Source organism: Micrasema longulum, unplaced genomic scaffold (genome assembly GCF_059751315.1).
Source record: "Micrasema longulum isolate JH-2025_06_02 unplaced genomic scaffold, ASM5975131v1 h1tg001527l, whole genome shotgun sequence".
NCBI lineage: Eukaryota > Metazoa > Arthropoda > Insecta > Trichoptera > Brachycentridae > Micrasema > Micrasema longulum.
The window spans coordinates 425727-443876 of record NW_028278710.1 but is presented as its reverse complement, the minus strand read 5'-3'; the positions used below and the strand labels follow the sequence as shown (position 1 = coordinate 443876).

At 33.4% G+C, this 18150-nt stretch overlaps 1 protein-coding gene across 5 annotated transcripts in view; it reads right to left on the bottom strand.

Moving 5' to 3' along the window:
- LOC148275033 (uncharacterized) overlaps nt 1–18150 on the bottom strand; it is a 60911-nt gene that overhangs the window by 15254 nt on the left and 27507 nt on the right. For all 5 annotated transcript variants that reach the window (XM_088236257.1, XM_088236256.1, XM_088236258.1 and 2 more), the window contains 8 exons: nt 16245–16368; nt 13981–14088; nt 12742–12828; nt 12481–12647; nt 10598–10696; nt 5619–5741; nt 2666–2831; nt 86–264 (listed from right to left, as the gene is read on the bottom strand). In XM_088236257.1, the coding sequence (XP_088092383.1) occupies nt 86–264; nt 2666–2831; nt 5619–5741; nt 10598–10696; nt 12481–12647; nt 12742–12828; nt 13981–14088; nt 16245–16308 (993 nt within the window). In that variant the 5' untranslated portion in view covers nt 16309–16368. The remainder of the gene's footprint in view (nt 1–85; nt 265–2665; nt 2832–5618; nt 5742–10597; nt 10697–12480; nt 12648–12741; nt 12829–13980; nt 14089–16244; nt 16369–18150) is intronic.

Genomic DNA, 18150 nt, shown 5'->3' with positions numbered 1-18150 from the left:
GTAATATGTTTATCCGTTTATTTATTTATTTTTACAGAAACACACAGTCAACAACGATTGAACAAATTCCAAAGCTGAATGTCACCTGGTCACTCCTGAAGGTGCCGGAGTTGATGATGACCAGGTCGGCGCTGGTAGCGGAGAGCACCACGTCGCAGATCCAGTTACCGAGGTTGGACTCCCCGGTGCGGATGGCCTGGAAGCGCCCCTCCAGGGGTACGCTGAACGAGCCCAGCACTTCGTCCATCTTGCCTTCCACCACGGCTGCAGAGTCGGTAGTCAGAGGCGATAGTCCGATGCGGGAGGAACGGAAATCAAAGTTAGTTGCGAACATTGTCATCGGCACATTTCTGGTCACGCAGTTACAAGAGGAGATCCCAGCGGAATGCTCGTACGAGGTTTTCCCGCAATTTGGATCAATTCATACTAAAAACACGTACGACTTTCGCTCAGAGTAATTTCTCTTTCGTGGTCCCAAGAGTGTTCAATGTCCTGGGAAGAGACCATTCCAGGAGACTGCTGCGAGACATTGCATAGGTTTATATACAGGTTGTTCTAAAACCCTGTCACATCCGAAACCACGATGATGCAAGATATGAGCAAGAAGATATATTGGCACATTAAAATATTTTTTTTAGAATGAATAAGATTGAAAAAAATAAAATATCAAAAAAAGTTAATGGTTTTTTACTTCTGCAGGGGTGAAACAAGGAGGGGGAAGGGGGGAGTCTGACACTGCGCCGCGCTCCCCTCACTTCTCCCCTGCAGAAGTAAGCAACCATTTGTTTTTTTAAATATTTTATTTTTTAAAAATCTTTGTTCTAAACATTTTTTAAAATATGTCTTCTCGCCCATACTGATCATCGTGGTTTCGGATGCGACAGGGTTTAAAGAACACCCTGTATAGTACTATTAAGCGTGTTGTCCAGATATTTATTGAAATTTATAAAAAACTAACAATTAAATATAAAATCACATCCCTCAATATTTATTTTTATCAATTAAAACGCACGTCATGTTGGTTTTATATTTTTGTGCAACAACTATGGTGAAGGTGTATAGTGGGTTTTGCATGTTGGTTTGCATGTTGGTTTAATTGGTGTCCTGACGAAGAGACGGGCACGTCTCGAAACCGGCAGACATAGAAAAGTCAGTAAGTGGTTATATACAAATATTTAATAACATTTAGTAAAATTGACATATTACAACAGAGATGAAGAACATAAAGGAGAAGGTAATATAGAAGTCTAGGCATCTACAGGGCTTATGACCTGTCAATGGCTGGTTTAAGTGGCCACTTTACACCATTCTGCCCATATTTGAACATATATATTCCTTCAATTCTTTCATCTGTTGATGTTTGTGAAGTTAGTAAAATGTTTAGTTTAGTTTAGTTTAGATTTAGTTTAGTTTAGTAAAATTTTTGAGCACAAAGTTTTTTTTTTTTATTTATTTAAAATTTTAAAAAACCCGTTAGGGTTACATTAGAAATTTAATATTGTCTAGTCATTTTATGTCTCGTCTAGTCTAGTTAGTTCAGTCATCATGTGTTTTTTCAGATTGATTTTAAATTTGTCTCCATTAAAAGTTTTCAAGTAGTAAGGTAGGTCGTTGTAGTGTTTAAGTCCATTATGTAGTTTTTTTGACTGTCCTGTGTTTGTCTTCGCTTTTTCAATATGATAGTGTTTTTGTTGTCTGGTGTTATATTTATGTATGTCAGCATTTTCGACTAATATTAATGCTTTAAATATTAATAAATAAATTAATGCTTTAAATATTAATAAATAAATTAATGCTTTAAATCAACTGTTCGCCCTCTTCTTGAATATGCCTCAGTGGTCTGGTCTCCATTATATGTCAATCGCATAAATCACATTGAATCAGTCCAACATCGCTTGCTTCAAAAAATAGCGTGGATGCTCGGACTAGAGAGAGATAATTATTCTTATGCTGAAATAGAGTCAATGTTAAATATTTCTAGTCTACAAAAACGTAGAACTAATATTGACTCCATATATATGTTCGGCATACTAAATGGTATAATCGATGTTCCATCATTACTGGGACAAGTAAAATTCAATATTCCGACTCGTAGATTGAGAAACAATGAAGTACTGTTCATCGATCAGCATAGAACAAACTACGGCCTAAATTCTCCAATGACCCGCCTTTGTCGTATTGTTAACTCAAGACAGGATCTGGACTTTTTTGGTTTAAGTTTACAACGATTTAAACGAGCACTAAATAAATAGTCCAGATCTTGTCTCGATGTCCCTTATGTTTGTCAATGCTTCTTTCTTTTTTCTTTAAATGTTTTAAACTACTATTGTAATATTTAAACCTTATAAATTGTATACATGGACAATGTCCGTTATCAAATAAATAAATAAATAAATAATAATAGAATAATTACAGTTTAAAATTGTAATTTTTTTACAATCTTATTTTTAAACGATGTTGCAGAGTCTAGTAAAATGTCGATGTGGAAAGTATCTATTTGATTGTACAAGGTCAGGGCACGATTAATGGGTGCATTCATTGCTGCATATTCGTACTGTATTTCCATATTGGAAAATGTTAATAATAAACCATTCTTATTGTTATGTATTGCCCGGCAATAGTGATTCAACTCGAGTAGCATAAAACATTCTGATAAAGTACAAACCGGAGTAGCAGCTCAGTTTCTCTTTAAGGACGGGATCCTCCGGGAAGGAAGAGGTGACTTGTATCTCCTCTATATCCAGGTCCACTTTACCCTTGCTGAAGTTGAGAGTGATCTTGGAAAACTGGCGAAAGTCGCTGCCGCTCTTGATTATATATTTACCGTTGAGCTGGGAACAAAAAAATGACAAAAATAAACATCGAGTGTTATTATTTTAATGATAGGATTTAAATTAATTAACATATTAAAACAGAGATGAAGAACATTTAAGAGAAGGTAATATAGAAGTCTAGGCATCTACAGGGCTTATGGCCTGTCAATGGATGGTTCGCCATTCTGCCCATAGTGCAGGTGAAATAATTCAATTAGATGAATCTCACCCGCATAAATAAAGGTTTCAGCTGTTTAACTTCACAAACATCAACAGATGGAAGAATTGAAGGAATATAGATGTTCAAATATGGGCAGAATGGTGAATGTTACACAGTGTGTAAAGTGGCCACTTAAACCAGCCAATGACATGTCATAAGCCCTGTAGATGCCTAGACTTCTATATTACCTTCTCTAAAATGTTCTTCATCTTTGTTGAAATATGCAAATATTATTTGTAATTCAACATCATTATGGTTCAATTTTTTAAGAAAATCTCGATTTCTACTTTAAATCATTAGATATTTTGTATTTTATTTTATATTTTCTATAAAAAAAATAAGATTTGCATTGCTATTTGATAATTATGTACGCATAGTTAAGACCTTAACAAAGAGATTGGCATATAATATTCATATAAAAACATGGGATAATTCCTTCTTTTTTGCCTCTGAAATGATGCTGGCGCAAAATTTATTTTTACATTTTTTTTTGCACCACAACAGGCCAGGAGGCCCAATTACAGTGGTGAATTACATCACAGAGCACCCAGGCTTGAGAAAAATCACATTTTTAATTTTTGTGTTCTCACCGGGAATCAAACCCGGAACCTTCCGTGCGTGAGTCAAGCGTCTTGACCACTTCACCACGATTCCTACCCTTCCCGCCGTTAAGCATCAATCCACTGAAAGGGTAGAAATACCTTTCCCGCCCGAAGTGTGTTAATTGCTTCCCTAATCAAAAACCCCACCGCGCGAACCCAATACATTGGTGTTCGTATAAGGACAAACTATTTAAGTAAACTTCGATGTAAAGATTTGAAGATAATATATTGAACAGGAAAGTTATTAAAGAAAAAACTTAAATTTTTGTTTTTAAAAATTAAATAAGAGCTTTAGTTAAAAAATCACAAAGACAAAGTACATAAATATAATAAATCTGGGATATACCAATTAAATTGTAATGATTGCGATTCAATCTACATTGGAAAAACTAAAAGAAACTTTAATATTAGAGTAAAAGAACACTTAAGGTGCATTATAATAATTTTTCTGAATTCGCAAATCATCTGATAGAAAATAATCATAACTTCAATAAAGACACTGGATTAAAAGTACTTCATGTTGAAAATAAAATATTACAATTAGACAACTTAGAAATCTTAGAAATTAAAATAGCGATTCATAATAAGAAAAAAATAATTAATAACCAAATAAACAATATTTATTTTGGTCCTCTCCTGTCTAGCTTCGAAAATATAGATATCAAATTACCACCCTTGTAAGGAAAAAAAAAGACTTGATTTATTGGGTCCATGTGTAGTATTTAGTGAACATGATAAAAATAAAATAGGATTTAATTCATTAGTTAGTGCTTGTCAATTTAATTGATGGATGCATCAAGAAAATAGGAAACTGGATGGCTGAAAACAGACTAACATTAAACCCATCAAAAACTGAACAACTGTGGGTGGCTTCAGCCAGACGACAGAATTTGATCCAGGATACGGCTCTACCCAATGTAGGGAGTGCCGTTTTACCCACCGTTAAACTACTGGGAGTTTTACTCAATTCTGACCTATCTCTTGACGCTCAAATTAGTAGAACGATAAGTTCATGCTTCTACCAGCTGAGACAAATTAAATGCATACGCAAAAATTTGCCAGTTGATGCCGCCCGTCAATTAATAAATGCGTTTGTAGTGTCTAGAGTCGATTATTGTAATGGTATCTATGCAGGTCTACCAATGAACAAAATGACTCGCCTACAATCTGTATTGAATGCCGCAGCGAGACTTATTTTCGGAATCTCTAAGTTCAGTCATATCACTCCACTACTTCGGGAACTACACTGGCTACGTTTTCCACAGAGGGTCGAATACAAACTCTGTTGGCTTATGTATAAGTCACTGCACAACTGGGCTCCGGAATATCTAAGGGAACTATGCATTCCAGATGAACTAGCTGACAGGCGTCTCACGCTTAGATCAGCTACGTCTACGGCGAGAGGAAAAGTTATTATACCTCTACGCAAACAGCGCACTAAATTTGGTGAGCGCGCATTTGCGGTCGCAGGCCCTATGGCATGGAATGCTCTCCCAGCAGAGGTGCGAGGCTGTGAAAGTGAAGTGATGTTTCGGAAAAAACTTAAAACCCACTTGTTCTCTAAATCATTTGAATAAATCCGTAGCACGTGATAACAAAATAAATTATTTTAATCAAATTACAAATTTAAAGCTTCAATTAAATTAACTTAACAGTAGAATCACCATGTAAAGCGCCCTTGAGGTATTTTATTACGAAAATGGCGCTATATAAGTTATCCACAATAAATAAATAAATTACGTAAACTTTGACGAAGAAGCTTGTTTGCTTTGAAACCGGTCGGTGAAAAAAATTTTTTTTAAAAATTAGTGTTTAAAAACAAAGTTGTTTTATTTATTTTATTATAATGAATAACTACAAAGTTAGTGCTTCAAATATAAACTTTATATGAAATAAGAGCATTTCAAATCAGGCAAATATTGTGCTATTTTTCTTAAGAGATTCTACGGGTAATTTAGATAAATGACAAAGATTTAGACTTACCAGAATAGTTTCATAGACGTGATCATGGCCACCCAGAATAAGATCAATCTCATTGCACTGTTCGGCCAGCTTCATGTCGTTGGGAATTCTCATATGCGTCAGCGCTATCACATAGTCACAGCCCTAGAATCAACATTTATTTATTTACTTTCAACAAGAAAGGCGTGAAAGGACGACCGAATGTGAGATAATTGTAAATGGAGATATTCGGAATCAGGTAGAAGAATTTGTATATCTGGCAAGTACGTTTACTAGGAATGGGAAGACCACGTCCTTGAAATAGAAATAGATCATAGAATTAAGAATAGTCCAGAGATCGCATACGCACATCAAACAGAAGGCGACTCAACTACTCATAAATTAGTAGGTTTACGTTTTGACCCATTTGTTTCTTTGTAGACGTCGCTCAGTATGCAACTCCTGATTCAAATTTAACCATGCCGTGTTGTGTCCTTTTAAAGTGTAGAAATACTGCTAGGATCTTAAAGAAACAGGATGCAATCATTCATGTGTAAATATCAAATGAATGTGTTTGTCACAAATGCATTACTTAAAAATTGAATTATTTTTCCATCTTTTAGATTGTTGAAGAAACAAAAAGGAAATTTCGTTAGTGTTGCCAGAGTAGTAAAAATGTTTACCCTACTTTGCTAATATAATAAGAGGAATAATGAAAATTGAGCCTCGGATTAAACAACGCCATTGTGGACATTTGGCCGACATTATCTTTAAAACATAAAATATTATTTAACATGATATAAAAATATCCGTAAAATAAGATTTGTTTTATATTTTAAGTTCAAAGTCCATTAATTCAATTACTCTTATTAAATGACCCTTTACTTATCTACTCTGTTGTGTCAATCAATGTTCCGAGTGCACATAGAAAAATTAACAAATTGTTTTTTTTTTACCTTGCATTTGGGTTATGGTTATATTCTTCGCGATCTGGCAATATTACTCGGTGACTTCAAGTATGCGCACGCCGAAAGTTTGTCTAAGTGAGGGAATTATTGGACACAGTCGGATGTATTCAAATATGATTCTACGCTCCTTCTGGACTATTCTTAATTCTATGACTTTGTTGTATGGAAAACACCAGACGGAGTTTTCAAACAAAAAAAACCCTTGGCAAAAAGAAATATATAATAAGGTTTTCCTTCAAGTACCCAATAGAAAACTCCAAATTTGATGTAGTTAAGTCTATCAGAGATTTAGGAATTGTTTTGGACTATAGATTTTTTTTTAAAGGAATAACCCGCTAAGCCTCTATTTTGAGGCTTGTCAGCAGGTGGGATAGAGGGGATATGGAAGGAGGTAATGAAAAATACACCACAACACCCAGACCAATTGAGGAAACAATCTTTCTTGGATTTTTTTCTTGCAACTGGCGGGAATCGAACCCGCGACGCCAGTTTCACAGTTGGCCGTCTAACCAACTACGCCACGGCGCCTGTCTGATAATATAGTAAATAAATCACTGAAATTACTTGGCTTCATTAACAGAATATCCTCTGATTTTACTAATGTCCGTACAATCAAAACTCTTTATTGCTAAACTGTTCGCCCTCTTCTAGAATATGCCTCCTAGAATAGTGGTCTGGTCTCCATTCTATGTGAATCGCATAAATCACATTGAATCAGTCCAACATTGCTTGCTTTAAAAAGTAGCGTGGATGCTTGGACTAGAGAGGGGTAACTACTTACATACTGATATAGAGTCAATGTTAAATATTTCTAGTCTACAAAAACGTTAAAATTATTATTATTAGTTACGTTAAAAACGTAACTAATATTGATTTCATATATATGTTCGGCATTGAATTGGCAGTGGGCAGGACACTTAGCGAGACAAAATGATGGCAGGTGGACACCCAGAATAATAAAGTGGAGACCATGGGCAAACAAAAGAAGTGTTGGAAGGCCACAGAAAGGATGGGTCGACGACATTGCCTCTATTGCCGGTAAAAGGTGGATGATGAAAGCGGGTGACAGGAAGGAAAGGAGATATTTGGAAGAGGCCGCCATCCGCCACCCAGCAGTGGAGAGAATAAGGCTGAAGAAGAAGAAGAAAGAAGATATATGTTCGGCATACTAAATTCACATTCTATCACTTCTTCACAATATTTTATAGTCTGTGTCGTATTATTAACTCGAGACAAGATCTGGACTTTTTTGGTTTAAGTTTACACTGATTAAATAGTCCAGATCTTGTCTCGATGTCCCTTGTGTTTGTCAATGCTTCTTTTTTTAAAATTATTTTTTTTTAACTATTCTTATATTGTAATATTAAAATCCTATAAATTGTATAAATGAACAATGTCCATTAATAAATAAATGTTACAGATTTATATAGAATGACAAAAATGCTCAATCTAGAGGAATTGATCTATGCAGAAAAAATAAAAATGATATTTAAGATGAAAAGAATAAAATAAAGATAAATGTTAAATTTAATTTTAACTACAACATACATAAAATGAATACAAGAGCATAAAATAATTTAACTTGCGAACAACCTAGGACCAACAGAAAAAGAAACAGTTTTTTGTATACAGCAATCAATTTTTACAATTCACTTTCTAATGATCTAAAAAATATACAAAACATATACACCGCAAGACAAATAAATTTACGAGTTCTCAAAAAAAACTAAAATTGACATATAATGAATTATTCTTGATATTTAATTAGTTTTTTTTATATTGTTTGACATATGTGATGACTACTCGTTATTTCAAGGTTAAAATAAAAAATCTTACTCATGAATTGTACTTAGAAATTGCCATTATATATCAGGTATCAGATTACCCGAACCTTAGAGACCCATAACGGTTCATTTATGGTCGAGTGTTTGTGATGGAATAATAAAAGACATGTTATTTTTTAATTCATATTTAAGAAGTAGGTTCTTATCGCTTTATTTTAAATTAAAGTATTTTACATTTAAACATATTTATAACATTTAAAAATATTTAGTACTTAGTGAATTCACCTTTATTTTTTATAACATGTAAAATTCTATTATTTAGAGAAGCGTAAAGCGAATCTAAAATTTCTGATGTTATTTCTTCTTCCCAAACTTGAATTAAGTTTTTTTTTAATTCCTCAATGTTTTTTGATTTTTTTTTCCCGACTTTTTTTTTCATAATCGCCCATAAATTTTCTATCGGGTTCAAATCAGGGCTATTCCCGGGCCACGTCAACGATTTTAAGCCAATTTTCTCCTTGAATTCATTGATCTATAAAAAAACAATAAATTATTTATCATGTGGTCACAAAATGCATTTAAAAATATATATATTTGTACTCACAGTGCGGGCTCTATGGCACGGCGCAGAATCGTCCTGAAAAATTGGGTCCGCGGTATACTGCGTAATGTCCTCGATTGTTGGAATAATATGTTTTTTTAACACTTTTTGTACTGAATGGCATTCATCGTACCCTGTACAAAATTTAGAGGTCCTAAACCGTATGCTGTCATGCACCCCCAAATCATCACGTAGGGTGAATGTTTAACGGTTCGAGTGACGCACGACGGATGATATCTTTCCCCACGTTTTCGTCGAACTATCTTTCTGCCGTCTGGACCAAAAAGGTTGAATTTTGATTCATCAGAGAAAACAACATTTTGCCAATCCTCCAAGGTCCAATTCTGGTGCTCTTTCGCCCAATCCAGTCTAGCCTTCTTCATTTTGTCCGTGAGTAATGGTTTCTTTGCGGGACTCCGTGCTTGGAAACCATGCTCCAACAGCCGCCTGGACACTGTTTTTACTGAAAATGTTGATGTGCTGGTAGACTGCACCTCTGCGTGTATTTCAGGTGCCGTTAAAAATCGATCGCGCATAACAATTTTTTTTATTAAGCGATCATCTCGGGCAGATGTCACGCGCCCCCGTCCGCTTCCTTTTTTCCGTTCTATGGATCCAGTTTCTTGGATTTTTTTAAATAAAAACCTCACTGCACCTTCTGAATACCCAACTCGACGAGATATTTCACAATTAGATATGTTTTCTTGCGACAATGTGATTATTTTGGATTTTATCGCAATCGACATTTGCTTTGCACTTTCCATGATTGTTGTGTTATGTTCACTCAAACGCGGGTAAAACAAGACTGTTGAGACATTTTAAAATGTAAATATTGTAGAAAGGTGACACATAGTGTCCTTAATTTATTAAACAAAAGAAAGAGGTATCGATAAAGGATTTCTTAGAAAAAGGGTTCAGTAAAGTCAAGGGGCGCGGTAGCAGGTAAACTCGTAATTTTTTTTGTCTTGCGGTGTACGTACTTAAAAAACACCTAAATAAATCAGTTCTTACAGCCCGTGTGACGAGTGATATGTGATGTTATTTTATCGATTTTTTATTTAAACTATTGTGTTATTATTTTATTTTATTTTTATTTTATTTCATTGGAAAGCCAACAGACATTTATACATTTATAAGAATCAATTATACCATAAATACATATCATAAAGTCCAATTAGAGGCTTCCACATAATATTGTTATTGTAAATGTTGTCACATAAAAATTATACATAACATAAAATAACTAATCATACAAAACTTATAATATTACTAGAAATGTAAATGAATATTGGTCACACAGTTGCACATTACAATAAATAATACAACTATAGTTGACCATACAGTGTACGAGTACATTTATTATGTGCCTACTGCCTACATACAGAACTGCACATCACCTGCATAATATAGGCTGCGGATTCAAGGCGCAACATCATTACTTGAAATATTCCCTCATACCAGCACTTTTGCTGATTGGGAATGTTTCGTACAAATAAAATATGTAATATGTTAAGTTTAAAAACCTCGTATTTTGTCATAAATAAATAAATAAAATGCTTAGATTCATGCATTACATAACAACTAGATCAATTTTTGTGTGTATGTGCGGCTCTGTAAACAGTAGCGTGTAATTACTCCGAGGAAAATAGGTATTTATGTGTATCTTACCTCCTGTTTCAATTGAGCACCTAGTTTAGTCCCCGCCTGGACGAAGTCGAGGAAAGTCACCTCCTCGGGGTTTATAGTCGCTAATGTATCCAGCCATTCCTAGTCATTTAACAAAATTATTCATTTTTAACTATTTATTAAGGACTCAATAATAATAGGCAATTAAAGTATAACAGTGGCGGCCGGTGATTTTTTTTTACTGGTAATCTACAAAAAAATTTCATCAATGCCTATTTTTTCTGAGGTTCTGTGTAACTCAACTCAAACGGCAATAATTATTAGGTGTACCCATAAGTTCAACAAATTACAACAGGGATGGAGAATACCTTAGAAAAGGGAATATGGAAGTCTAGGTATCCACAGGGCTTATGACCTGTCATTGGCTGGTTTAAGTGGCCACTAAACACTGTGTAACATTCACCATTTTGCCTATGTTTGAACATCCATATTTCTTCCATTTGTTGATTTTATAAATAAAATTAAATGTAGTTAAATTCATTTTTTTGTTGCACACCTAATATTATTAACCAACAATATTTTGAGTTTGTCCAAATTTTTGCAGACAAGGACTGGATTCAATTCCCTGGGGAGCTATTAATATTGACATATTACAATAGAAATCAGACCAGTCCATGTCTACTAAAATTTGGACAAACTCAAATATTGTTGATAAATCCACCTGGTCCATGAAGATGTATAGGAATTGAAAAAAATAACATTTTCAGGCGTTGCCTAGTATGTAGGTGAAATAATTCAAATACACGTATCGCACCCGCATAAATAAAGGCTTCAGCTCTTTTACTTCACAAACATCAACAGATGAAAGCATTGAAGGAATATAGATGTTCAAATATGGGCAGAATGGTGAATGTTACACAGTGTGTAAAGTGACCACTTAAACCAGCCATTGACAGGTCATAAGCCCTGTAGATGCCTTGACTTCTATATTACCTTCTCTTCAATGTTCTTCATCTTTGTTGTAATATGTTAATATGTAGTTAAGACAAACAATGGCAATAAAATAATTGTATAAGACTTCCAGCTAAACCGTGCCAATCCATCTTCATCCCACACTGTTTTAGTGGTGAGGAGATTTACAAAAAGCCGGAAGATCTATCCCAAAGAATTCCAAGTTGTGCGACGAATCGACTAATCTACACATTCTGGACATCGGGGCATAAAAACAAAAGTTAATTTTAGAAGATTTAATAAATTCAGATGCTGACTTCTGGTGACACGGAACGTGAAAAGAAATTGATAGCAACAGAGACGGGACATCACTTATAGCACTTAGCATTTTGAAAATTATAATATATTATTATAATGTCATTAAGATTGATTTCTTTTAAAATTAATAATTGTCCAGGAATTAATTGATTAATTAAAAATGGAAACAATTTTGCAGCGACATTTGTTTTTGTTGTTTTTAGTGATGCCATAGAAAAAAAGTGATACCGTATAAATAAAATTTCCCAACGCTTAGGGGAAAAATTAGTGTATGTTATTTTATGCAAGTTCAAAATTCTATTTTCGTTTTTTTTTTATTTACACATAAAATAATTTTAACACGCTGTTTTCAAATCAAATAAAAAACAGATTAAATAATATTGTTTGAAAAAATACAAAATATAAAAATATTTTTGGTGAAATCATTGAAAATAGGTAACAAAAATATTGTCAATTTCCACTTATCACCGTTTTTACAATTTTCCTAGAAGTATATGTACACTATAGTGTAACAAATCAATTTTATTTTTATGAAATACATATTTTTTCTATACATTTTTCACTCACTCGCTTTTCTTGCTCCCTTGAAAAACGTAAAAAGGGGGTTTTACTGTAACTTATTTACAGTTTCACTGCTGCAATAGTGGGCAGTTTACCTGCTCAACTAGCCCGAGGAGGCCGATTTTCCTCCCGCACCAATCCACAACGTGCGTGATCTTCCCGTCCCCCAGAGGCCGGCCCGTCTCGTTGTCGATGACGTTGGACATCAGCCACGGGAACTTGCTTTGAGACACCCATTTGGAAAGCACTTCGAGGCCGTGGTCTAAAAATTCAAAACCAAATTAAAATAGGTCTCAATCGCCTGCCATATTCTTCGTGAACTAAAATTTACATTTGAAAAAAAAGCAAATTTTTACCAAAGTCGTGATTTCCAAAAACCGCACAGTGAGTCCCGACCTCGTTCAAAACGGGTACCATCTGTTCTCCTTTAGTATAAGTACTTACTAAAAACATACACATTCCAATTAGTTCAAAAATTCATCAATAAAATTCGTAGGTACCAAATTTTAAAAAATACATTGTTAATAATATGAACCTGTAGCTCAATCACAAATAACTATCGTGTATTTTGTATGTAAATATAGGAGGTAGCACAGCCACGAGAGCGTTTTGTTTATTTATTTATTTTTTTTTAGCATAAAAAAAAATATTATGAAAATAATACTTTGTTATTAGTGTTACACAATTTTATTATTTTACAAGAACACTACTATAGTTTCGGGAGAGCACTCCTCCCATCGACGGGTGATATAAAACTAATATAGTAAACACAGAATATTGTTCACGTCATAGAATTTAAACAAAAAATAAACAAATTAATCAGTGAAACTTAAATAATCATATAATAGATAGTAACCACTCATTTCATAATCACACCCTAAAACTCCTGCACCAAGTAAATAACAAAGGCAGTAATATGAATAATCTAGAAATAATGGAAATTTGAAAAAATTTAAATTCTGAGAACAACCATATTAATAGTCACACATTTAACCACCCCTCGCCTTTATTGACGATGTTCCCTTTGCGACCCCCCTCACCACACTCACCCTCTTAGACCCACGTCTGTTAACATTCGCTTAGCAGAGCGATGTCTTCCCACATTAAAACTTAGACTAATTATTGTGAAAACCCCCTGGTCTAAGTTTCACTGATTAATTTGTTTATTTTTTGTTTAAATTCTATGACATTGTGAACAATATTCTGTGTTTACTATATAAGTTTTATATCACCCGTCGATGGGAGGAGTGCTCTCCCGAAACTATAGCAGTGTTCTTGTAAATGAATAAAATTGTGTAACACTAATAACAAAGTTTTATTTTCATAATAATTTATAATGAAGTGTTACGAAGTGAATGCTGATTCAAATTAAAATATATTTTTTTTAATATTTGCATTCTTATAATTTACCTAAATATTTAATTTTGAGGGCCATTTCAACGAGTTGTAAATAACTCACCATTAGGAAATGGGAATCAAGTTGGGGTAGAGTGGGATTCGAACCACGGACCTTTGAGCCGCGAGTCCGAGACACTAGCCACGGGACCACAACCCGATCCAAAAAATTTAAATTTCAACATTTAAAAAATACTTACATAAGCTAGGTGAGAAAATATCTCCGCTGAATAGAACCAGAGGGTTTAGATGAGAGAAACTCTTAACAGCGGTGGCGAATCTTGTTGCTCCCCCGATTGGCTCGGTTTCTAAACAAATATCATTTTAACATAAACATCCCAGTCTGGATTTCTTTGATAGCAAGTTTCTTCCTTTTTTTATAAACGCCCAAAGGGCTCTTACAATATTTGGTTAAGAAGTACATAAAGTAGTGTAGTAATCGACACAAAACATAATCGGAATTATTCCACTAATATGTTAATTATAAAAAAGAAAAGAAAAAGGAAACCTCGTTTTTACGTTCCTAGTTTTTACGTTTTCCCATTTTTTTTCCATACATTCTCATTCAATTTTCCCCCCAATTAACGTTTTTCATAGCCCCGGTTTTACGTTGAATTTTTTTTATAACTCATTCAATCTGTCAAAAGACGAGTCGCGCGCCGCCGCGTAAATGGAGAATAAAATCGAGGTAAATAAAAAAATGTGTAAATTATTGTCTTAAACTAAATTCAAAGTAGGTGCAGTGTAATTGACCATTTTGTTTAAGTGTCTAATTTTGACGTTTTACTAAATAGTGACATGCAGTTGACGCATTTTTAGGAAGAATAAAGTCTTTACATCAATAAATTACGATGCAGAAATTTAAAAAAATTGCAATATAAATATTATTTGATGTTATACACACATAATGTGAAAAGGAGATAGTTCAAACAGTTATCATAAAAGTATGAAACAGTCCGCGATGTAAATGACAGTTGAAATTTTGTGGTGCCATACTAAAAAAGGTGATACCATATAAATAAAATTTCCCAATATTTAGGGAAAAAATCGTTATATGCATTTTACACGAATTCAAAATTTCATTTTCGTGTTTTTAAGGTTATTAAATTAAATTATTTATGCATGTATTTTTTTTTTTAATTCAATAAAAAATAACACATTACAGTTTTATTTGAAAAATACAAAATATTTTTAATGATGTATATCATTGGTAAATATGAATAATCCCCAATCAGGACAGTTCTTACAATTTTTCTGCAGTAAATTTAGTATAGTCTTGTACAATAATTATATATTTAATGAAATTTATTTTTTTCCATACATTTTTCACTTCCTCACTTTAAAGTTTTCCTCAGTTCTACACTTTTTTTGTTGCACCCTTGAAAAACGTAAAACAGGGGTTTTAGTGTAAGTAAAGATGAATAGAAATCAAAAAGAGGAGAATTGAAGGGATGACCATTCAATGGAACGGATAGCTAATTTGATAGCAGCAGGAGTGATGGGAAGCAAGTCCAACAGCTCAGCATAATTATTAGCTGTTCCGTGGATGCTCACTAGGGGAGTACTCTCTACTCTCGCTGGAACATGTGTTGGAGTCTGGTGGTCTTGTGGGTACACGAAAGTTTATCAGGAACAGTAACTTTGGGCAATATATTGATCACTGAACCAAATTAAAATTTAAGGTGATTCTTAACAAAAATATGAAACGAATTATTCATAGATGGCGCTTTTATCATATTTTTTTTTTAATGTCATTATTACGCTTATTTTCAATGGAAATTTTACGAAACTTTTACGTGACAAATACCATAACAATACAATTTAGGTTCTTTTCACAAAATGGTGTACAAAACATAAAATAAATCACCTTAACCGTCTCTCATTCCCACCTGGTCTAATTTTGTTCCCTTTCTCCCTTAATGGAGGAGTTCATAAAGAAAATAAAAATAAAAAGTTTATTGTTAAATTTAAAAAAATTGTTTATATCGTCCTTAAAATTCCCACTGGGCGTATTTCGTCGGTATACTGATAAAATCCCCTTGATGCATTATTGCCTATACTGAGAAAAATCCAGTCTTTTCTGGTCTTCCTTGTTCATATTTTGGACATGATACATACTCATGAAACCATTTTAGTTCCTTTAAATTGTTATAATATAAGATTTTTTTTAAAAACTGGTAAATCAATAGTATTCACTAGAAAACATATTTAAAAAGTACTGAAAGTGGATTTTTATGTATGCTAATTTTGAAACTAAACCCCAGAAAATTCGGGGGATTTCATCAGTCGATAAAGCTCGAAAAAATGACATAACTGCATTTTTGACCTGTTTTCTAAAATGTCATTTGGAAAGTTATATGAATACCGACGATATATAAATAAACAAACTTCTAGCTAAGTTATATTGTTCGGCATTTGGAAAAACTGTGTCATTTTAAACGCATGATTTATTTCATCAACTTACGCGTCACTTGTTCTATATTGTAAACATCGTTGTAATGGAGAATAACAACTTTGTCCTTCGTCATGTTTGTACTGCCCAGGGAAGACACAGCGCGTCTGCCAGCCTGACGTACTTCTAAAGATGCCTGAAGAATAAATTAAAAATAATTCAACACACTGAACATTAATTAAAAAGTTAATAATTAACGTAATTCAAGGACCTACCTACATACATCTTAAAATATTTTAACTGGCAACAAAAAGAAAACACATATTCAAATTTCAAATAAAAATAAACAAATGAATAGAATAATTGTCAAGAAAACTTTTATTTTCAACATCTTTTAATTAGGTAAAGGAAATATCATGTTCATGAGATTTCTAATTTTATAATCATGGGCATGTAATAACTATTTAATTATATAATGTAAAAACATATATTGAATCTGTAAGGACAAAAATAGTATTTATTTCAATAATTTAACGTAAACATTGTAATTTATTGTATAAATAAAAGACGAGTGATACTTTGATCCACAAATTTGGAATATCCAGTGATTCAGTTTTATTTATATAATAAATTACAATGAACTTCCATCAATAATTTTCACTTACAAACTTAAATATTTTTACATTGAAAAGCTGACAAAAACATTCGAAACAATGACGTAAAATTAAATAGACACGATACAAGCGGGTAATAAATGGCATTTTACTTTGTGGCTGGCGGTTAGAACGACTTAATTCGCATTGGGCATCACTGAGCGTTTAGACATCAGCTAAATGTCATCATTTTTGAGGACTCAGGGCGCGTCTATGTGTATTAATAGGACGGTGTTGTGGGGTAATTACTACAACTAGGTAACTTTAAAATCAGCATTTAAGTCATCGTGATATCGCACCTTTAGGACGAAAATGACGAACTCAAAAAATCAACTTTTTGGGAAACAGCAAAAGAAGAATGTAAATTGTGACACCTTCGTATTCTTTCGTCGATTGTTTTGTATTTTTCGAAGCCCAAATTTTGATTTAAAAATTATACCGAAGGCGTTCGTATTTTTCAAAGCACCAAATTTGGTTTAAAAATTATACCGAAGGCATTCAGCTATGAATCTATGAAAAAAATAAATTATTACAAGTTTAAAGAAGACATTTATTTAATGAGTCCATTATTAGATTGAAAAAAACAAACAAAAAAATGCACTTCAATAAATAAGAAGACTTAATTTTTATTAGGTCAGATCAGGTCGCCAAACATATGTTTTTATTTATTCACAAAATGACATAAGCTTAAACAAGTCACTAAGATTATCGGTAAGTCAGAACCAAACAATCACAAAGCTAAATTGGTTGTTTTAATATTTTTAAAAATAAAGTAAAGTTTTAATTTGTATCGGAATAAAATCGACTCAACCGGCTTTCGGTCACTATATGTTTGTCTGTGTTGCGTCCTTCACGCGGCAATATAAACACAACACTAATAGCGTCGCTTCCATACTGACATGGGACCTAAATTCTCTGAGTAACAAAGGGATTGATATAACGGTTTTGTCCTATTCCCACACGAATGTCGCATTTTTTTAAATGCAGAAATATGAATAATGTTCGTTGAAGTCGTTTTATGATCTTAACTCATTATCAGGTTTTTTTGAGTTTTCAAACGAAAGGTTCCAGGTTCAATTCCCAGTGAGGACACAAAAATTGAATGTGATTTTTCTCAAACCTGGGTGTTTTGTGCTGTAATTCTTCACTGTAATTGGGAGCCTCCTGGTCTGTTGTGGTGTAAAAAAAAGTGTTTTAGTGGTTAACTCCCAAAAGCTGATTTTGAAGTTACCTTGTCATAGTAATTACGGCTTCCATATGTGGAGAGACTGGAAACTCTCGGTATCACAACGCTGCAGGAGCGACGAGAAAGGGGTGACCTGATA